Source organism: Leptodactylus fuscus, chromosome 1, assembly GCF_031893055.1.
Source record: "Leptodactylus fuscus isolate aLepFus1 chromosome 1, aLepFus1.hap2, whole genome shotgun sequence".
Classification (NCBI taxonomy): domain Eukaryota; kingdom Metazoa; phylum Chordata; class Amphibia; order Anura; family Leptodactylidae; genus Leptodactylus; species Leptodactylus fuscus.
Genome location: NC_134265.1, coordinates 282,944,524 through 282,968,855, shown reverse-complemented (window position 1 = coordinate 282,968,855; position 24,332 = coordinate 282,944,524). Strand labels below are relative to the sequence as shown.

At 41.9% G+C, this 24,332-nt stretch overlaps 1 protein-coding gene across 3 annotated transcripts in view; it reads right to left on the bottom strand.

The window, feature by feature from the left end:
* Positions 1-19,279: 19,279 nt before the first annotated feature.
* DCLK2 (doublecortin like kinase 2) overlaps positions 19,280-24,332 on the bottom strand; it is a 92,872-nt gene continuing 87,819 nt past the window's right edge. For 2 of the 3 annotated variants that reach the window (XM_075288245.1, XM_075288251.1), the window contains one exon: positions 19,280-22,185. In XM_075288245.1, coding sequence (XP_075144346.1) covers positions 22,042-22,185 — 144 coding nt within the window. In that variant the 3' untranslated portion in view covers positions 19,280-22,041. The remainder of the gene's footprint in view (positions 22,186-24,332) is intronic. The other variant, XR_012717546.1, reaches the window with a different exon arrangement.

Below are 24,332 nucleotides of genomic sequence, written 5' to 3'. Positions count from 1 at the left end.
TTGGTTGCAGTAACTGTAATAGAAGTGGTGCCTAGTGGCAGCATCCTGCTCCCTGGCATCCTCTAATTCCTGTCTGATGTCCCCAGCTAATCTCTGCTGGCTCTCCCCTATGTAATTGTATAAGCCTTCTACTTGGCACTTGAGCAACAAGGTTTTTATTGTTACCTGGCCTATAATTTGTCCCTTCGATACTTGTCTGGAGTGCCTATTCTGCCAATACTCATGTCTGACCTAGGCCTGATACTGACCTCTCCACCTTCGTTTTCTGCCCGGATCACCTTCCTGGACTTGATCCTTCTCTAGCCTGAACTCTGGTGCTTTGCAGCAGTGGCTTCTGAACCACTAAATCAGATACTAACAAAACTGAAACCACCCCAGGAGGAAGAGACCAGGGAACTAATGGGGAGGCTGCTTAGACAGTGCCCTTAGAGATGGCCCAAAGTCAAACCATTTGGTAGCACAGTCGGTCCACAACTCACTGACCATGATTTAATGGTCTCTAAAGGGGCATTATTTTTTGTCAGTGCCAGTAAGCAGCATTACACTATGGAGAGGTCAGTAAAGGGCCATTATAAAGTGTGAGGGCCACTAAGGTGGAATTATATTGTATGTTACAAGCAAGTGGATATTATACTGTGAGCGAGCAATTAAAGGGGCATTACACTGTGAGAGGCCACTGTTGGGGTGTTATTACTGTGTGGGGACGTAAAGGGACTGGGCAGAGTTAGATGAATACTTTGCACATGAATAATACAGCGTGGGTAGCAGTCCTATGTAAATTATGGAGAGGTGAAAAATAAGGAGTCTGGTAATTTACCAGAAAAAATAGTAGCATGTCATCCATATTTTCTAGATATCACCAGGCAGCATCTATGCTGGACCTCTGGAGAATGGATTTCACCCAAACACTATCTAGTTTTAGGTTAATCAGATGCAAATTTTAATAATATAACGTCACATATATTTATTTTATGTCATAGGGAGCTGTTTATTACAATCTCAGTGTATGGAGGAGAACAGAACCTTATGTTTAAATATTTGTTTTTCATATTTTGATGAGAAAATTTAAATAATTTATTTTTAAAATGCCATAAAGATTTTTCAAATTCAATTTGCTGGAAAAAGCAGAAATGTGTGAAGGAACTCGAAAAGTCTTACCGCCTAAATCATGAAGTAGGGATTGATGGCATGACTATAAGTATTTGGGTAGAATACATTGATGCTTTATTACAATTACAAGTAGAACCAGCAGCTCTTTATCCAGCCATCTTCCATAAGGTCAGGCCTTATTAGGTTACCAGTTACACAACCTGCGCTCATACTGGAGGTACCCATGCTGAATGTAGGCAGATGTGGATTTGGGTGTATGCACAGTTTCAATCAGTGTTCCACTTACTGGAATTAAACCATTTCCTCCCACCATGGAACGCAGACTCTGCTAATTATGTTTGGAAATGAAATCCGGGTCCTGCGTTGCAATTATCTGCCCGTCCCTATGTGAGCGGACAAACTATCATGTATAATCTGTGAGTCAAGCAGCGGATTTATTACATATATAATAGGCAAAAAATATTCCCAAGGCATCAGTGTAAAGCAATCTGTGATGTGTGATAAGGGCAGTGACACATGTGAAAACCATACTACATGTGTCATGTGTACATGTGTCATTCCCAGATGTAGGACAAATGAAAACTGAATGCAGCCTAAATTTATCAATACACCTATAATTTAGATCACAGATTATAGCAGATTACATATTCAACTCAATGAGGGTGTGCACAAGCTTTTACAGGGTGGATGTTTTTTCTGGTTTAAAGGGAGTTGCAAACTTTTCTTTGCTCATGATTCCAACATTGTCCTCTGAAGCAGATGTCCTGTCTTTCTCCTCAGTCTGAGATGTGTCATGAACACCTTTCTCCAGGCGTCTTATCAGCTAAAATCTAATTAGATTAATTAAAAGGCATATATATATATATATATATATATATATATATATATATATATATATAATTTTATTAGGTAGGTGTTAAGAGGAATCAATCTCAAAGAGGCAGCAGATGGAGTGGTGAATATGACTGTGTAATAATTAAAGAGGAACTTTCACCATATCTGGGCACAGGCAGTGTTATATACTGCCAGAAAGCTGACAGTGCGCTGAATTCAGCGCACTGTCGGCTTTCCCGATCTGTGCCCGGTGTAAAGCGCTATCGGTCCCGGTACCGTAGCGCTTTACAGTCAGAAGGGCGTTTCTGACCATTAGCCAGAGACGTCCTTCTGCCTCGCGGCACCAATCGCGCTGTACTGTGGAGCGGGGAGGAACGCCCCCTCCCTCTCCTGATAATGCTAGTCTACGGACAAGCTGTGTGAGCAGAGGGAGGGGGCGTTCCTCCCTGCTCCACAGTACAGCGCGATTGGCGCCGCGAGGCAGAAGGACGTCTCTGGCTAATGGTCAGAAACGCCCTTCTGACCATAGAAGAGCTATGGTACCGGACCGTAAGCTCTTCACACCGGGCACAGATCGGAAAAGCCGACAGTGCGCTGAATTCAGCGCACTGTCAGCTTTCTGGCAGTATATAGAACTGCCTGTGCCCAAAAGTGGTGAAAGGTCCTCTTTAAGGTAAGCCAATTCTACTAATTTCATTAAGATCAGCCAACTGTCTAATGTGTATTGGGGGGGGGGGGGGTCTCAAAGAACAGGTGTGTTGGATTTTATTATATCTGATCCTTTGTTCCTGTGAGAGGTGAGCCATTACCAGAGGTGTCTGCCAGCAACAAACCCCCCTACCCCTCCTTCAACTGGAATAAGATGCACACTTGGGAGGCAGTGGCTGTTTGGCTGACCTTAGGATGGAGTGGTGCAGGTTACACTTAAACCCAATATAGTATTAAAAAGCTACAACATTTATGTGACTGAAACATTGCCATGTGAAAATAAATGTTTGTTTGAAGCTTAATGTGCTTACATTTTGAAGGGTTTGGTGTGGTGATGGTGGAACACCATTTCCAAGACAGTAAAACAGTGAAGTTGAATATCTTTGTGAATAACTTTAGATTTCTTGTAAGTTACAGTTGTATTATAAATTTATGTATTACTAGCATTTGCCCGCGACTTTGTCCGTGGGTCGTTGTTGGGGACGAAGCGGCTGCACCCGCGGATCCCTGCTGACCACCAAACCCCTCTTTGGCGCCGACCCCTCCTGCACAGCACACCGTGAACTCATCCTGGGCGGCCCTGGGTGGGCCCCCAAACCTCTCCTCTGCGTCCCCGCGGCCCTAGGCACCTCCCTGGCCCCCCAAATTCCTCTATCCAAAGCCACTGTGCTGGGGGCCACTCTGGAGCACATAATACTGAGTGGGGGCCACTCTGGAGCATATAATACAATGTGGGGGCCACTCTGGAGCATATAATATTGAGCGGGGGCCACTCTGGAGCATATAATACTGTGTGGGGGCCACTCTGGAGCATATAATACTGTGAGGAAGCTACTCTGGAGCATATAATACTGTGCGAGGGCCACTGTGGAGCATAGACTACTGTGTGTGGGCCACTCTAGAGCATATAATATGCGCGGGGGCCACTGTGGGGTATATTATATTGTCCCAGTATTGTTTACATGCCGGTGCTGCGCTGCTCACTCACCGTATTGATAACTGCAGTTGTGGGTACTAAAGCTGTACGCCTTTCAAGTATCTAAGATATCGCTGCAGCGCCCATAACCATCACTATCAAGAATTTGCTCTAGGGAAGAATTAGGGGGCCCTGGACAAAAGTTTTCAACAGGGCCCAAAAGACTTTAGTTACGCCACTGCCTCCTAACTTTGTGATTTATGGAGAATGTATGTAACTCCAACAGAATAAAAGGAATACATATATGGAATGGATGGACAGATGTTTTCTTGTTAACATTTACTTGCCTCCTGGTTATTTCTCAGGTCAAAACAATCAAGTTGTCCCTGTATTAAACAATTTCATGAAGAAATCAAAGTCTTCTCTAGGTCAGACAACACAGTTAGTCTACAGCTGCCCTCTGAGCATTTCCCGGCCGTAATATGATGCAATTTGGTAGATTTCTTTTTTCCATTAAATCTGTCTTGACCTGAACTTTCCATACAGCTAGAGCACGGTCAGTAAGATTAGGAAAGGTACAAATGAGAAGAGACACAGATTTCTACAATGACGGCAGTAATCATGGGGACTTCATGGATGTTAAATTAAGGAATGTTTTTCATGATGGAGGAACGCTGATCAGGAACAGAGATTACCCGTCTAGTGCTCATGCTTGACTCTACTTCCTCTGCACTTTTCACATGTAGTCACTTGAAGTCACTGATCACAGGATCATGTAGTTCACGTTTACAGCAAAGAGAGACATTTCTACACAGGGCAAACCAAACATTTCCAGGACTAACCAAATCTCAGCAGCCATGTAGTCAATACCGCTACAAATCTGATGGTATCTAACCATTTTAGTGAGTTGGCTGTGACCTCTTCACTGAATACCAAGCACAGTGCTGTACATTTTATACCCACTGTACTTGGCATTGCTGCTCAGCATCATTCATTTGAATGGGACAAAGCTGTGAACATGTCCTGTGACTGATGAATGTGGTGTTCCAAGGCCTAGGAAATGGAAATGATGGTCACTCAAGCACTGATGCCATTTCAAGCAGCTGACCTGTGGGGGGTCCGGAGTATTGGAGAATCAGACATTCTTGACCTATCCTAAGGACAGAGAAAACACCTTCAAGCTGCTTAATTCTGGTAATGGAATGGCTTGTATCTTGCCCTTCTTGGCTTCCACTCAAATACTCACCTGCCAATGTGTTCACATTGAAAATATTGCTTGATATATAACATCAGGAATTCAACTTCAGTGTTATCTACATTCACATCTGTACATGGAAGTCCATTTTTCTGGTGTGTCAGAGGACCAGAAGACTGGAAAAATGGGCACTAATGGACCCCGAAAATAGTGAACACCAATAGAGCCTGAAGAACCCCATTTTTCATATATAATGGGCCTTCAGGTGTCCTTTTTTTAAAAAAAAAACAAACAAACAAACTAAGGCCTCGTTCTCATCTGTGTCGGTAATCCATTCAGGGGAGTCCATATGGGGACTCCCTCGAATGGACTACCAAACGCATTGGCAAGCGGTGTGCAGTGAAAGCACACGGACCCCATAGACTATAATGGGGTCCATGTGCTTTCTGCACAGTCTCCACACAGAATATACGGACAGAAAAGTAGTTCACGATATACTTTCCTGTCCGCATGACTCGTGCAGAGACCATGTGGAAAGCACACGGACCCCATTCAGGTCCCCATGTGGACTCCCCCGAACGGATTGCCGATGCAGATGTGAACCATGCCTAAACCTGACAGGCTTGCAGCACTGTTTCTTCCAGTGATGTCTGATGGATCTGTGCTGGATGGACAACCAATACAGATGTGAACATAGGTTTTGTTAATCTCTGAAAGATACAGGCTATGGTATATGTACGTGATGTTATGTGAGATGAGAAACATCTTAATCTGCACTTGGTTGTATCAGATGTATTACACAGGGTGAACACAACTGAGTGGGAGAAGAACAATCTCTACTATGATTGATTTTTTCCAATTGATTATCGGCAGTCCTATCCTGACTACACAGAGCGATGTGCAGCCAATAACCGGGTGTTCACACTTGCACCCGTCTGCCCTTAGGGTTTCCGTCCTAATCCCCGGAGAAACTGCATAGGGGACAGCTTTCCGGCAGTCAGTTTAAAAACCCACAGTGAAACTTTTTTTTTTTTTTTTTTTTGCATGTCCGGCATTGTGTCCGTGCAAAAAACCTGTTTCCCCATGAAGAGGCTGCATAATGCCAGGAGGTTTGGCTGCAATGTTAGAACATGGATACTTGCTGCTATCATCCCAATCCAGCAGAGAGAGCCAGTTCCAAACTAGAGACAATAGAGTTACCTGGGGAAGAAGAAGCTGGGGACAGAGGAAGTCTGGGACACACAGGGCTTCCAGAAGGAGAAGACTGCAGTGCTGGAGATCAGAAGCAGTGTCTGCTAACAGAGCTCAAGGGTGGTGTCATGTAGTGACCAAAGCCAAGCAGAACAGCCCTGCCAGATACAGAAGTGCTGCAGCAAGCAGAGTACATGTCTACCCTGAAGGAGGAGAGCAACACAGACCAGTGCAAGTAAGTGAAGTGCAGAGCACATGTGATAGAAGTGCAACAAGGACACAGGAGTGTGCAGCCAGCTTCTCCACTACAAACAGGAGGAAGGTACTGCCTTAGAGAGACAGAGCATGAACCCCAGGGGAGTCCAGTGCCCTCCAGCAGAATCAGTAAGCAAAGCCCACTGAGAGACTGTAACAAGTGAAACCGTGCCACTAAAGCTGTAGCTATACCCCTCCTATACTTACCCAAGTTCTTATGGAGACAATGTCCCTACTGTATATGATTTACCTGTTCTAATAGTTCAAGAGTCTGTTGCTGTGTCCAAGTATCATTCATAACCAGTAAAGTCGTTCCTGTTTCACTCAGTTGTCTGAGTGAGTTTGTCGCCAGTCACCTGCACCCCTTACATACGGACACTGGAAATTTGCTTTAAAAACCCACTCAAATGAATGGGTTTTTAAAATGTACATCAGCAAGCCGTCCCCTATGCAGTTTCTCTGGAGATTAGGATGGAAACCCTAAGGGTGAACACGAGCGCAAGTGTGAACGCCCCCTAATCTATATCTGTTATCCTGCAGTAAAAATGCAATGAGCTCATCAGCCAATGTTCGCTCCTAGTCAGCTGATCATTATTGTTTATTTATATAGCACCATTAATTCCATGGTGCTTTACATTTGGGGGTTACATACAATACACAATATACAGGTAGATATGATACTAACAATGACCGACTGGCACAGTGGGGTAGAGGGCCCTGCCCACAAGGGCTTACAATCTATGAGGGAAGGGGGGTAGAGACAGAAGGTGAGGGGAGAGACTGTTCAGATGGTGGTGTGATGATAGTAGGTGAGTCTTCAGAACCTTCTTGAAGCTTGTGATTGTGGGGGTCAGTCTTATGTGTCTTGGTAAGGAGTTCCAGAGTATGGGGGATGCACGGGAGAAATCTTGGAGACTGTTGTGTGAGGAGCAGATGAGGGCAGAGCGGAGTAGGAAGTCATTGGAGGATCTGAGGTTATGTGTGGGCAGGTAGCGGGAGATTCAGCACTATTAGACAGGGACTGTTATTGGCAATGGGCGTTCTGAGGAGTGCTTCTTGCCAATGATAGCCCTGAACATAGGTTTGTCAAATATGGCCTTAACTAATAACGTTTCTATAAAAGAGAGCTGTATAATGACCAGAGATGAGCAAGTAGTATTCGATCGAATAGGTACCGTATTTTTCGGACTATAAGACGCACCTTTTTTTTAGAGGAGGAAAATAGGGGAAAAAAAATTTGAAGCAAAAAATGGTAAAATATTTAATATATGGGAGTTGTAGTTTTGCAACAGCTGCAAGGCCATATTGACAGGTGACCCTGCAGCTGTACGGGGACGCATAGTGTGTTTTTTTTTTTTTTTTTTGCGGGGCCAGATGTACTTTTTAGTTTACCATTTTGGGGAATATCTATTGCTTAGATCACCTTGTATTGAAAAAAAACCTGGCGGTTTATGACATATGATTTTCTACTGTTATATATATTCTAGGGAAAGGAGGTGATTTAGAACTTTTATTTCATATTTTTATTATATATTTTTAAAGCTTTTTTTTTTTTTTTTTTTTTTTTACTATTTTATTCCCCCCCGGGGGCTTGAACCTGCAGTCACTTGATTGCAAGTCCCATAGACGGCAATACAACTGTATTGCCGTCTATGGGACATTCTGTATATTAGTATTACGGCTGGTCACAGACCCAGTCGCAATACTAATATATAGCAGTCACAGGCCTGGGAGCCTTCATTAGGCTCCCGGCTGTCACCCGAACAGGTCGTTTCTTGCGATATTGCCGTGCAGGAGCCGCCCTGCAACTTCACAGGTACGGGGCCGGTGGGGACTGGCCCCGGGGGAGAAGGGGCCGCCAATACAGACTACAGACCCGGCATCCGCTGTACTAGAGAGGCGGATGCCGGCGAGGGATAGACGCCATCACAGGTGCCGGGGCCTGAAACATCACTGCGCTCCTCTGCCCTGCATGAAGCCAGCGGCGGGGGGAGTGATGCTATTCCGCTCCTCCGTCCCCCCCGCTGCTGGCTTCATGGAGGGCAGAGGAGCGCAGTGATGTCTCAGGCCCCGGCACCTGCATCTATCCCTTGCCGGCATCCGTCTCTCTAGTACAGCGGATGCCATGTGCCACATTCGGACTATAAGACGCACCCTTCTTTCCCCCCCAAATTTGGTGGAAAAAAAGTGCGTCTTATAGTCCGAAAAATACGGTATTCGATTGAATACTACGGTATTTGATATACTCGTACTCGATTGAGTACCACTCGCTATTCAAATGGAAAAGTTCGATGCAGAACCAGCATTGATTGGCCGAATGCTATACAGTCAGCCAATCAACGCTGGTTCTTCTCCTACCTTTAGAAGTCTTCTCTGTGCAGCTTCCCCGCGGGGTCTTCCGGCCCTGAAATCACTCTGCCAGGCGTCGGGCCTGGGCAGAGCCAACTGCGCATGCCCGCTTGTATTGCGGGCATGCACAGTTGGCTCTGCCCAGGCCCGATGCGGGGACGCTGCACGGAGAAGACTTCTCAGTGGATCCAGCCCGACCCTCACTCGTGGACTTGGTAAGTATAATTTGATCGAACGTTGCCTACCCCTGAAACGAGCATTTTCCCCCCATAGACTATAATAGGGTTCGATATTCAATTCGAGTAGTCGAATATTGAGGGGCTACTCGAAACGAATATCGAATCTCGAACATTTTACTGTTCGCTCATCTCTAATAATGACCTCTCCATTAAAGCTTGGTGGTATCTGCCTAAAAAGGCTTCCTAAAATGAAGTTTGGTCTTGGAACAATAGCGGTCTAGCGTTAAAGGGGCTCTATCAGCAAAATTTTGCTGTATGAGCCCCCCAAGCAACATTTTTATTAAATTTTTCACAGAAAATTGGTACTAAAATAGGGGGGGGAGGGAGAGGAAAGAAATAATAAAGAGGAGTCATAGGCCACAGAGGACACAATAGGAATCCCAAGACGACCACACAGCCTGGAAGGCATCCAAGGAGTGGTTGAGGGAGGCAGTCAAATACTCCATGCTGCGGACGTCCTTCACCCTAGCTGTCAAATCTGCACCAGTAGGGGGAGAGGTCCTCTTCCAATGAAGGGCTATGAGCGTCTTGGCTGCTGTGCATATATACAGGAACAGTTTAGAGGTCTGTTTACCTAGGTGACGGGGGCAAGGTTAAGCAGGTAGGTGAAAGAATCAAGTGGAACACAAGATAGCATCAGAGAGAGATTGGACCTCCAACCAAAAGGGTCCCATGATGAAGCAGTCCCAAAAAACATGACATAAGGAACCAATCTCTGTCTGACAATGCCAACACAAGGGGGAAATACTCGGTTTGAAAGAATGAAATAGGGCAGGAGTATGGTACCAGTGCATGAGTAGCTAAGCGGCAGCTTTTTAATTCCTGTGAAGGGAAACATTAATACTGCTGAAATGTGTGCTCCTTTGTGGGAAAAATTTGGGACCTGTGCAAAAGGTCTTTAGAATTTCATCTGGGAAGTTCTGCAGCGTGCTCTCTTGCAAATCATGTACAGTAAGAATAAGAAAACATGGTTGATACACAAAGTCTATTACTTTGAAGTCTACAGCTAAGCCAGAGTAAAGAAGTGGTATTTCGGCATTGTTGGCGGTGAGCATAACACGAGGGCTCGCACGTTCAGATGATTTCCCATTGTACAGTGATTAGATGTGCGGTATCATTAATATTTGAATATGTTTAACTATCATCCGTGGTTTTCTTGCATTATTTATAATGGTCTATTGCCTACATTTATCAGCGCAGTCATGTACAATATCACTCTGTGCTGCGCGACTCTCTGGGGTGGATTTATCAAGCAGGGTTTTATTCAGATTCTAGAAGTAACAATAATGGAAACATTTCCCCAAGCAGACAAGCGATCCAAGACTGTGACAGTCAGAGGTGTCATCACTCCTCTTGAACCTATCCATCTATATGGACTATATTGTTTGCTGCCTTCTCAGGTGAGCCTTGTGCACCGATAATTTACTGATATGTATACCCGGACAACATTTCTATAGAGAAGCACCTAATATAGTGCCACTTTAAAAACAATAAATATTTTTTTCTAGCAATAAATCCTTTGTCTTTATATCATTCCACATGGGGTCAATGTGAAGCTATAATAGCAATCTAGTGGAATTGATTCTGATTTTTAGTCTTTGCTCCATATTTGCAGAGTTTTGTGTAACATGGTGCTTTTTCCTGTGTTTTTCCACTCCCATTAAATGGTATTCATCATAATGGCCCCATATGTCACTCCATTGCAAAGAGTGAAAATCACACAGTGAAAATCCATAGCATAAATAAATACACTGTTGATCTACAATCCTGCCACATAATATTCACCAGTGTGCGCATGAGAGTTAGTAAATTCACTTTCCTGATACTGTAAATACATGGTAGGTTTTTCACACAACTTTCTATGACAGAAAATTTGCAGCATACTCTAAATGTTACACTGAAGTTGGGTAGTTGGAAAGAGCAATGTGCAACATATATTGGGAAATTGGTGCTCCAGATAGCTTTGTATGAGGAACATGATGCCCTGTAGACAAGAAATAAAAGTATGCTGAACACAGCCGGGGACAAACAAGTGCCAGGATTAGGCGGGGAGTCCTACATTGTTCTCTCTAATCTCTTCTTTTTATTAATTTCTGATTTACAAATCACAATCTGCATGTATAACAGTAGCCGTAGGTAATTCTGTGGAGAACTGGCATTCCCAACTGGTTTATTGGCTTACAGCCTCCTCTAGTGGAAAATACAGAAGTATTAATCTGGTTGAGCTACAATATTAAAACCCAGATTGACGTGTATCTGGTATACTGACTGCAAATTAGTATTGGCTCTCTAATAGAGTACATATAGAATAGAAGAATCTGATCCAGTATCAGTCATAAGTCCTCTCACAAGCATAGTCAACAAGAGATTATTACACCGCATATAGTATTAACAGACCACTAAACCACTATCATTGTGTCAAGGTCCAGATATAGTGCTGCCTTTTGTAACATGTCTCAGACACAGAGGAGTACGACATGTTATGCAGCCGTAAATAACAAGGAGGCGTTCACACTTGCGCCCATGTCCGCCCGCCAGGTCTCTGTTCTATTCCCCAGGAAAACTGGATAGGGGATGGCTGAATGGGTTTTAAAACTGACCACCGGGAAGCCTTCACCAATCCAGTTTCCCTGGGGAATAGGATAGAGACCTGGAGGGTGGACATGGGTGCAAGTGTGAACGCCCCCTAACATGAGCTATTTATACACACACACACACACACATATATACTGTACATATATATATATATATATATATATATATATATATATATACAGTACAGACCAACAGTTTTGGTACACCTCATTCAAAGAGTTTTCTGTATTTTCATGACTATGATAATTGTAGATTCACACTGAAGGCATCAAAACTATGAATGAACACATGTGGAATTATATACGTAACAAAAAAGTGTGAACCAACTGAAAATCTGTCTTATATTCTAGGTTCTTCAAAGTAGCCACCTTTTGCTTTGATTCCTGCTTTGCACACTCTTGGCATTCTCTTGATGAGCTTCAAGAGGTAGTCACTGGAAATGGTTTTCACTTCACAGGTGTGCCCTGTCAGGTTTAATAAGTGGGATTTCTTGCCTTATAAATGGGGTTGGGACCATCAGTTGTGTTGCGCAGAAGTCAGGTGGATACACAGCTGATAGTCCTACTGAATAGATTGTTAGAATTTGTATTATGGCAAGAAAAAAGCGGCTAAGTAAAGAAAAACGAATGGCCATCATTACTTTAAGAAATGAAGGTCAGTCAGTCTGAAAAATTAGGAAAACTTTGAAAGTGTCCCCAAGTGCAGTTGCAAAACCCATCAAGCGCTACAAAGAAACTGGTTCACATGAGGAGCGCCCCAGGAAAGGAAGACCAAGAGTCACCTCTGCTGCGGAGGCTAAGTTCATCCGAGTCACCAGCCTCAGAAATCGCAGGTTAACAGCAGCTCAGATTAGAGACCAGGTCAATGCCACACAGAGTTCTAGCAGCACATCTCTACAACAACTGGTAAGAGGAGACTTTGTGCAGGAGGCCTTCACGGTAAAATAGCTGCTAGAAAACCACTGCTAAGGACAGGCAACAAGCAGAAGAGACTTGTTTGGGCTAAAGAACACAAGGAATGGACATTAGGTCAGTAGAAATCTGTGCTTTGGTCTGATGAGTCCAAATCTGAGATCTTTGGTTCCAACCACCGTGTCTTTGTGCGACGCAGAAAAGGTGAACGGATGGACTCTACATGCCTGGTTCCCACCGTGAAGCATGGAGGAGGAGGTGTGACGGTGTGGGGGTGCTTTGCTGGCGACACTGTTGGGGATTTATTCAAAATTGAAGGCATACTGAACCAGCATGGCTACCACAGCATCTTGCAGTGGCATGCTATTCCATCCAATTTGTGTTTACTTGGACCATCATTTATTTTTCAACAGGACAATGACCCCCAAATAACAATGACTATCTCCAGGCTGTGTAAGGGCTATTTGACCAAGAAGGAAAGTTATGGGGTGCTACGCCAGATGACCTGGCCTCCACAGTCACCAGACCTGACCCCAATCAAGATGGTTTGGGGTGAGCTGGACCTCAGAGTGAAGGCAAAAGGGACACCAAGTGCTAAGCATCTCTGGGAACTCCTTCAAGACTGTTGGAAGACCATTTCCGGTGACTACCTCTTGAAGCTCATCAAGAGAATGCCAAGAGTGTGCAAAGCAGAAATCAAAACAAAAGGTGGCTACTTTGAAGAACCTAGAATATAAGACATATTTTCGTTGTTTCACACTTTTTTCTTAAGTATATAATTCCACATGTGCTAATTCATAGTTTTGATGCCTTCAGTGTGAATCTACAATTTTCATAGTCATGAAAATAGAGAAAACTCTATGAATGAGAAGGCGTGTCCAAACTTTTGGTCTGTATTCTATCTATCTATCTATCTATCTATCTATCTATCTATCTATCTATCTATCAACCTTACAATATATCAAACTATTGTTAGGATCAGATGTCACAATACATTGAATACCACAATCTGCAGCAATAATGAGTGCGATTTTATGAAGCTATATATGCTCCATATGCTGTATAAGAGTCTATGAAGGCCTTATAGGGGATCCCAAGCTCAGTTTGAATGCCCCCCCATGTAATACAACATTTGATCAGATGTGGACATTACATCTGTATCACAACTGCCCGGCATTAGCTTTCTTACACCCAGCAGTAGCGACACCACTTATCTCACTCATTGCTACAACAAATATGCCCAGCATAGTTGACAACTGTCTCAAATTTACCAGCATAATCCAGAATTTATGGAAACATGTCCTGGCCCAAAAAAGTGATGTGGTTCATGCAGTCCCAGCGGTTTGCGGCATTTTGGAGAGGAATTTAAACATACCTATTTTATCAACATAAAATAATATCTTCTAATTTATTAGAAATATGTCTACAACTACAAACTAATAAGTTTTAAGACAAGACTAAGGCTTAGTATTGGTAATAACAACCACTGGCAGCAGCTCATGTATGAATAAACCTGCAGCACTACACAGATGGATTTGTAAGCTAACAGTGACATCTAGTGGTTACTAGTGTTGTTGCTAACAGCACAAGGTTATATCACTACACCAATGGTTTATGTGCACTGGAGTTCACTATGTACATACAGTACATATTTTTTTCATACATACTTCAAAGAAATCTGAATTCAAACTTTATTCAAAAGAAGGCTAAAAGAGTAAAAGGTGTAAAACTGATTAACAAAGGTGCAGTGATCTAGAAGTCTATACACTCCACCCCACGGACTGTTATACCACAAACCACCCACCCCACCTCCACACTTCCGAAGAGTGCATGGAGAAGGTTAATTAGCATATGAATAAAAAATGGGCTTATTCAAAGACTACTGAGGTGATTTACATACAAAAAGTATACGTGAAATAACTTTTTTAAAGGCTATGCAAGTATTTGCTTAGCTATAAATGACTTTTCCCAATGATAAAGTCCCCTTTAACTATTTTATTATATCGTATAACTTCATACTTCAGCTGTATATAAAGTGGTATTTTTTTCCAATAAAATGTTGCTTTTGTTCCAATTTTTTTTTTTTTTACAAGGAAGAAAAAGTACCCCACATTCTCCTGAATATGGCAACAGCCCAAATGTGGATGTAACCGGATGTCTCCATTGTGGAGCATATGGTACTGTGTGGGGGCCACTGTGGAATATTATACGGTGAGGGGAGCTTTGGGGAGCATATTATACTGTGTGGAGCATTTCCCTGTGTGGTGGGTTATACTGTGGCGTGGAAGGGGGGAGGGGACACCTTGGGAAACATATTATACTATGTGGGGCTCTTCACTATTCATATCATATTCCATCCATTTTATATCAGCCGTGCAATGTTACAGGATGTAATTACATTGCACAGTCACTGTAAGACAGATACTTTGCAAAGTAGATAGCAAAGGGGCCAAGGCAGTCACAAAAACACCATGGTCCCTTCAAACAGCTGATCAGCAGGAGCCCTTGGTGTTGGAGCCTCACTGAACTCTTAGAACTAGGAGGAGATGTTTACACATAGGAATTTGACTCTGAGTCTGAGGAAGAATCTGCCTCAAATCCTGCCTGATATCTGCCACCTCCTATTCATTTCACTGGGAGTCAGTAACCTGAAAACGGAGAACAAAACAAAAAGTTTCTGCTGACTTGGAGAATAAGAGCTAGTTTACCTATAATCTTTAAGGAGCCATCTCTTTTGACCATGTGGACAGATTTTAAAAATAAATACGCCAAATTGATCAGAGTCACAGCGAGATATTTAGTATTTAGTACTTAGTGAAAGCTAGGCACAACATATTAGGCATTGATGGTGACTGGACTTATTGTAGAAGTCTGAAAGCTGTTGTCCAGATTTTTGATATTGACGACCTTCACCTACGATAGGTTATAGGTTATGACACGCAGGACACTCACCAATCAACAGCCACTGATGTGGAAACTACACAGTAGACTGAGCCAGTAATAGACAGTTCCGTCTATTTTGTAGTGTTTCCTTCTAAAGGCAGCTTGGCCTATGACCTTTTTTTAACACCTTCCAATAGATCAACAACAGGTAAACAAAGTTCTAAATGTATCCCTTCCCTTCTTCCATGTCTTCTGTCCTCTGAATGTAGAAGGTTCTAATAAATATGGCTCTGACAAACTGACTATTAACCAGCATAACGCACTACCTGTAACCATGTGACTGGCACCTTATAGAAGTCTTATTTGTATGCAGTTCGAATCACCTACCTGCTCATAAATCATAGGCGTGTAAAGGTTCCTCTGCATTTTGTACTTGTGTATTTACCTTCTATATATGTTACAGGCACTGTATGAAAAGCAGGCATTGTATAGAATACCTAGGTATTGTATAGAATGCTCAGCGTTTTTAGGCAATGTATGAAATGGGAGAATTGTTACATACTTTGCCTGGGCAATGTATAGAATACCAAATGCTATTTAGGCAAAGTATGAAAAACCAAACATAGAATGAGAGTGCCATTTACAAAAATTTTTTATTAAAATACAATAAAAGTTGTGCAAAACCCAAAATTTATTAAGGGCCAAAGCAAATACTGTTTTTGGCAGCATTCCTTCGAATTTTGGACAGTTCCTCGTCGAATTGTTGTTTCATGTTCTTCTCCAATTCTCCAGCTTGATCCTCCTACATTTTCATGGTAATTCACGAACAAAACTAAGTCTAAGCCTGAGGCAACGGCAGAGACCGTCGTATCACGCATTATGTAGAGATCTTTATTAGAGAATGTCAGAGCAGTCCAACTCTTGGGATAATTGTGTTGTGTCTTAAAATGTACAGTAGCCACACCCATTGTCGGACAGAAGGCCCTAGGGCCCATCAAAGAATCTTGTTCTGGGGGCCCACCCAATAGCTTCCTGGTAATAGCCTACACTACGGCTCCCTAACCGAAATCTTGTATATGTGCTGACTATCCAGTGTTGCTGACTATTTTCCCACTATTATTATCCTCTATTGTACTATGCATGTCCCAATAGTTTCATGGCTGGTTCATGCACAGTATTGTATGAATGACACCGCCATGGAGAACCCCATGCATGCGCAAGATTTTAGTGATGGCACTGTGATACGGGCATAGGACACATAGCTGTCAGAAATGTTGAAGGGATTTCTCTTACCTCCTCTCTTTGTTGTGGTGCTCCTGACAGTGTGGGAGATGTGATATTGGGGAGAATGTTGTGATCAATGGACTAAATGTGGAAAGAGGGAGACTACCTGTTATTAGGAGAGGGCAGGTTGGGGGCAGTGCTGCAATACTGTGGAGTTCGGTGTTTCTCTTTAGGTATTTTGTGCTGCGGTGTTATTTGCAACTGCTGGGGTGATATGTACTACAACACTGGTGTTTCTCATTTCTGGGAGGCAGGGAGAAAGCTAAAGGGTGCAGAGGTAACAGTCTTTAACAGAGTCCTGGAACCCAAAGGTCCCCCTGCACATGAAATAAATCACTATTTTAGGGCGCCCAATTATAGTTTATATTGGGACAGGAGTTGCAAGTTAAGCTTGTGCTGGAAAGTATTTGGAAGTGAGAGAGCATTATTGTACTGCAATATCTTGTTTGGTGTTGCTATGGGTATTGTGTACAGCACAGGGGCATTTGTTTGGCAATCCGTAGTAGTGTTTTTGTTTTTTTCTTTGCTGGTGAGGCCCCAGCATCACCACTGATTGACTAGTGAGATTCAAGTCAAAAACATTTGAGAAGCCCTAGTAGCCTAGTAGTGGAGCCAACTACAGTCAATGTGACTGGTTACTATTCTCATGCTCCCTGCATTCCTCCACTGGCTTGTTGCAGTTTTAGGCCAATTTTTTTTCCACTTGCATTAACAAGGGATGTGACTTAAAAGAAAAATTTTGAAGTAAAGTTCTGGAACAAGTAAGCCATATAAGTGGTATAAACTTAGACTAGAGAGCAAACGATACTCCAGATTGATCAAGAATCAGTTATTGTAAACTAGCACATTTCCAGATTATCTAAATTTACACTGTCGAATAGTAAACGGGCCAAAGTCTCTTTCTTCCATTTTTGACTACAGTTGCTTGAGAAGCACACATCCTTCAAGGCCTAGATGTGTGTTGTCTTCTCTCACTGGGGAGAATGTACTAAGCCATCTATGCCCTCTCTTGAGCAAAAGATGTGCCACATTGTTCTGTGACCTGCTCACCACTTTTATGAAAGTATGCGAAGTGGACAGAACGGCAGACATATTTACTGTAACTTACACAATAAAGTTGGTTTGATTTATACCTCAAAGTTAAGCCAGATCTTAGATTTCAATTCTAGTGCACGGGAGTGAGCTTGAATTATTAAAGGGGTTATCCGATTTCTTAGATTGATGGCCTATCCTTAGGCTAGGCAGTCAATTTTAGATCTGGTGTGTCAGACTCCAGCAGATGACCGGTACCCAAACAGCACAATCTTGGTATTGTTTACATACTGCAAGCTGCACTGGCGAGTGTATTTATTACAGCGCTGTAGTATTATAGCACATACCGTGACCCATACTGCGAATGAGCAATGTGGCTCACAGCATGTAAACAATACCAAGAGCTGCACTGTCTGGGTACCAGTGATCTGCAGCGGTTCCAGCTATCCTGAGGATGGGCCATCAATGTTAGAAACTGGATAACCCCTTTAAGAAGCCGAAGCTTCTTAAGAACTCAAGAGCACTTTGCACCAGCCAGGGACTTGATTAAGTAGAGAATGTAGAAAACGCCAGTCCTAATAATTTCCCAGAGCATGTTTTTTCATACCTGAAATGGATCTTCTTATTTCATTTATTTTCTTTAGTTTTTCCTCTTTATTATGAAAATGATTTACCTCACAAACAATCTCCCCTCAAATATCTCCTTTATTCAGACAGTTACAATGGAGGTTAAGCCGTGCTTGTTTATTTTCTACTATGAATATGCATCTCTGAAGCTGGATGGACGTGTCCATGTGTGTGTAATATAGGCAATGGTCTGTGTGATACAGAAGACTTGTGAAGCATTATTTCAGAAACCTTAATCATTCTGTAATGATTGTTCATTATGACACAGCAATGACCATCACTGACAATAACCATATCTATAACAAGTGATTAATAAAGAAATGCAAGCAATTTTCCATGAAGAGGATGTTTATTGGAAATATTTTACATCTCTAGTACAAAATGAAAGCCATATACTGAGAGGTTCTAAAACATGATGTCTGGAAAAATGAGTAGCAAATACATGAACAGATAATAATACCTTGTGGAAACGGACCTGTGCACTGGAAAAGTGCAATACTGCCTAAAAGAAACAACCAAATGACTAAACTATAACATTCATAAGGAGAACCTTCAGACAATATTCCTGTTCTCAGCTCTGTCTTATAAATTGCTACAATCACAATGGAGAGAGTGGCTGTCCGTAGAAGAGGCTTGACTGGGCTATGGGGCTACTGTTTCGTATGACATAGTTTTGTTGTATTGCAGAAGTCGTGTAAAGTGCAGTTTACATTATCATGTATTAGAAATACTCAAGAGATCATATGTTTTCTCAAAGTAAAGCTGCTCATACATATTATGTAGCTGTAGGCGGCACATGTGTTCTATCCATTCCACCCCCATACACATGCATGCTCAACCTAACCTGCACGTGTCCTCAGTAGGGAGTAAGCCACTGCCAGTCACCGCCGCAGCCAGCTTATTTACTGTGACGACAAAAGGTTCAGGACTGCTGAAATCCAACTGCTCAACCCCTCTCCACCCCCCAAATATCTATCCATGGGGAGAGTTAGAGGCCCACATGCAGATTACACTAGGTTCACACCTACGCTTGAGTTTCCGTTCTTTGGGTCCGCTTGGGGACCTGAAAAACAGAAACCCATTCCGCTTAAAAAGCAGTTACCCATGGACCCCATAGACTAGGATGGGATCTACTGGGTTTCCACCAGAACTTTTCTCTCTGCAGTTTAAGTGAAATGGGGCAAGGAATTCCCCAACAGAGACTGAGCACAGGTGTGAATTGAGCCTTAAATGGTTGGCTGGCCCTCTAAAATCTGTGGGTCTGGCCATCAAATACTATGGAACCTCAACAATTTGTACCTATAAAAAAACCATTGCTGAGCCCATCCTTATGCACTATAGATCTGTACGTTTACAGCACTAGGAGACCGGGCCAGATTTCTATTTGTGACACAATGAGCATTCCTTTATTCCATCCATTTTCTTGTTAATCTGTGAGAAAAGAAGTTGTCTTGCTACATAAAGTGGCAAAGGTTGTAAATCATGATTCATATAATTCCCCTTTTTTGTTACAAGACTATAAATGACCAGTTTGTCACACGTCAACTTTCCTGCAAACATTTTTTGTATTTGTATTTTGTCATTCAGCTTTCCATATGTGAAATATACTTTAAAAAGGATACAGCACACACTTAAGGGGGTTTTCTGGGACTAGGATACTGGTGACCTATTCTTAGGATAGATCATCAACATCAGATTGGTGGGGAACCAATACCTGGGACCCCTGCTGATCAGCTGTTTGAAGAGGCGGTGGCACTCAGACTAGTGTTTCTTTTTTTTCTCAGTCTAATGACACCATATTCACTAGTCACATAGACATGATGCAGCTCAGTCCCTTTCAAATGAATGAGACTGAGCTTAAATATCCTGCACGGTTGCTGAACAATTTACGGCACTGTGTTTAGTATGCAGTGAAGAGGTCACAGTACTCGTCTGATACAGCTTTAATATCATAGTCTTGGAACACCCCTTTAAAGGCACGGATTTGTGAAAACGAAAAATGATAAACATACCTTTAATAACATATCGTATAGGCAGATTCATTTTAATAAGAAATGTATGCATTTGGACTATATTTAGACATTTTGGATAGTAGTCATATATCAGTGTTTTTTTGTTTTGCTCACTGTCCACATTTTCATGTCTACTGGCCTTCTGTTGAATCTGCATATGCTCTTGCCATGTTAAAGAACAGCATTATATAACCTTAATTCTATTGCTTAATACAGCTTTAAGTTAGCTAGCCCTTGGTCTGCTATTTTCTGAGAAGACCGCTAAACAGGGAGCCGCAGGCACACCTATGGATACTATCCAAAACTATTCTAATGGACTTGGAAGATTAGTACACTTGAAGGCTACTGGACAGGGGCATACACATGCAAGAACAGGACCCTTACTAACGGTGAAACTACTCCAGTATGGATCCAGGTGTTGTCACAAGACGGCAAGTGTTTGTTTCCCCTACAGTTTTTGAATGACCCTTGGGTTTATTCCCCATCTCCTTTAATGTTAACAATACAGTTCTCCAGGTTCTTGCCACTTTGTCATAAAGAACATAGCACCAATCAAGGTTGGGCGTACTCCCTATAAGAATCTCATAGCAACTATACTGTCTGCCTGTATGGTTTGTACGCCTTTGACAATAAGGTCTATGATGTTCCTATCACATTAAACAATATTACAGATGATATTCTTCATCTCAAGGGGATTTGTACTGAAAAATATTGTCCTTTCTTGTTGCACTCATACCAAACGCAACTAACTACGCAAACATTTCTGGCCATTGTAGCATAAGTGGGCACATTAAACATGATTGTCTTTACCTCTTTAGAGATTGGCAGATTCCTATAATTCCTCATAACAGAAGGCCCCATATATATATAGTAGCGTAACTAATACCATGCACTGCAGCCTGTTCTAACCAGCTATAGACCGCTTTGTGTGCAAGTAGGTTGTTCGAGCTTTTGTTAGGCAGTGAGCGCATGATATGGAAGTGTTCTTAGAAAGCATAAGTCTATGCTTATGTATAGTTTAATGCTAGAAGGTCCTATCCAGTATGACTATGAAGAGTATCAGATTAGCCACTTATCTGCACATTCCTGCTGGGTATCTGGAAACAGAATAGTATGTAAAGAAATTCATTGATTTAGTAGCACTTTTTTTCTGAGATCAGGTATTGTACCTGGTTGATGTGACATGCAGCAAATTCTACATTCCATCTTGTAACAGAATAATTAGTTACTTTTACATAAATAGTCGTAAGATCCAAACCAAGTAGTCACACAGCAGTCTATGGAAGAACATGTCTTCAAATAAATACCCCCTTGTTAAAACCATGTACCCTTTTTTATCAGACAGAGGTCTGGAATACTGCAGAATGGTAAAACTTAGCCCATTACATTGTAGCAGTTGTAGGATCCAAAGTCTGATTTTATGATTTCTTAAAAAACTAAAACTATAGAGAAAATGGAAATCTTCTGTACCCCCACCCAATAAAGGAACTACTACTGTCAATGCTAAATTAGGATGTGCTGTAGCGATCCTCTTCTCAAAATCTTAGTAGTGTTAATAAATCAGTAGTCATCTGACCAGCACTTCCGCTTCAGAATTAACCAATACAGAAACGTAATGGCAACGTAGCTATTCCTTTGAGAAACTGACCATCTAATGCATTCTTCAAAGTAGGAATTGTCCAACTCTATCAGTCTAAATGTGGTCCTTTATTCAATGTGATGAAAACTGGAAGAAACCAGTAAGTGTTTCTCAGAAATAAAAGAAAAAAAAAAAAGAAAAAAGAAAGAAAAAGTGTCGTAATAAGAACAGCTATCGCCCACTGGGTTTGGTCATCAAGTATCCTTATGGTTAGCGATCACACTGCCCAGTGGACAGTAATCTGCTCCAGGCTTGAATCCATCACATCAATTTGGTAGACCCCAAATCCAGGTGAAGGTCATCAGCCAATGCCGTCACAGTGCTGGTTTTCTCCCGGTCAGTGGTACCATTGTCATCACAGCGTTTACAGCAAACAATTTGCCCTTGTTTATCAAGAGCTGTGTTCTGTAGAAGGAAATGGTTAATGTATTAGAACACACAAAACATTTTATGAAGTAATAACAGACATGGTTCATAAGCATGCAAAGAAAAGGAGAAATAATAATGGTCACTAAGAGATATGTACTCTTCCTTCAAGACCGTCGCGGTGGATGGTCTCTCTTTAGAGGACCTTGGCTTCTGTATGATCACTTTGTGTAGTATTATTTCTCGGAAAATATTTATACTTTCTCTGTATCCAGCCATACTATTAAGCAGATTCCTAAAAATTTTTTATCCCGAGAATCAGATGTATGTCGACAGATTGTCAAACTGTGAGTCATTTCATAGGACACTTTAGTTTATTTGATTCTATATTTTACTATTTTTTTTTTTTTGGAAAATGACACTAACAATACACAATAACAAAGAACATGCTAATACACATGTGCATGGGAAACAAATTCTCATTAAACAAAGTGACATGGAACTGTTTTCATAGAACACACATAGAACAGGTTGTACTGACTAACAAAGCTGCTGCACACTTCCATGCAACACAGTATTTAAAGGGATATCCAGCTCAAGCAAATAACACTTGTTCACTGTATAATGAAAAAGTATCCACTTCTATAAAGTTTCCCAATAGTCCTCTATCAGCAATGGAATATTTCTATGTTCACTTCACTGCCATGGGATGAAAATCTGTCCTGGTCATGTGATACATAAGGGGGATAGCGGAGAATAAATGAGGCGTACAAAGTTGTAAGCAGCTAAGCTACTGTAAAGATGACCTGTTTCCACAGGGTTAAATAAGTAACTTTCATTTTTTTCATGAATCAATATTTCAGGTGAATATAAGAAACTTTATAATACATCTTATCAGAAGAAAGTGCTTTTATTGTCACTTATCATCAGCCCTCTCCTGCCTGCAAACCTGTACAGCTCAGTAGCAGATAGCTCTACACTGAAGGCAGGCTGCTGTTCACACATGTCTATGGAGATGGCAATAGGAAAAAGGAGGCGAGGTCCAGTTACTGAGAAACCAGCACATACACATGCTGCCTAAGATAACAGTGAGTGTTTAGCAGTTTTACCAGTACAGATGTAAATAAATCTCTGGTGAGACAGAATTCTTACAGAGTCTGCTCCCATAGTACTGTAGATCTCTGCATCTCACTCATTCCCCTTCCTCCTCCCCTCTCCTTAGAATTCCATGAGCTGCAGTCTGTGCTCAGAGAGGCTGATGTGGCAGTGAATTGAGCAGTATAGCAGGCAGGAGACATGTCGTCCACCTATCGCTTAAAAAAATAAAATAAAAAATGGCAATGCAAAGTGTTTTGTGCTGCAGATTTTGAACCCCAGTATGTCAATTATTGTGCAGATTCTGGCATAGCTTTTTACCTATGCAATGGAAAGGTTGAAAGTTAGTCCAGACTCACAGGAAATTGCAAATACATGGTGGAAAACAGCCAATTTTGTGAAGGAAGGAGGACTGGAAAGTTTGCTGTGGGATGCTTTGGAAATCCAATAGGTGACCCATCCCATGTGTCCTAAAGCTGGCCATACACACCAGATAACCTGAATCTACACAGACAAATATCTGGATATTTTAGCAGTATCTGCTGTTATCTTATATGTATGACAACCAAAGACATCAGATTCTTGGTTGATTTCACCAAATTTAGGCGGAAGTGCCATAGGTCTGAGGGTCTTTTGTGTCTGGCCAAATTTAGTCTTATCCATCTCTCTTGTAATGAGCCATGCACATATGTGATCCCATGTCCACAAATGTTCATTCTCCAGAAGTAAACAATGAAAGTTTCCATTTAATAACTGTAAACAGAGATCTTGAAAACTAGTCGATACATAAAACAATAGAAGCGTGCATAATTTTTCTTTATACAGTAAATAAACTTCATCTATTGAAGCAGAAAATCCCTTTAACGTTGATGCTACACCTAGTCAACAATAAATAATGGCGACTCACATAAGTGCCATGCAGAGGGTAATATCAGCAGGTAAGCCAACATGCCACTCTTCAAGTGAAACCTGACATTGGGTACATGGTATGTTGCCTGCAATTATGGTTTCATCCACATTGTGGAAAGCCATGCCCACTGCAATGCATCGGGTTTGAACCCAGGATAATTTCTTATATTCATTATTACTAG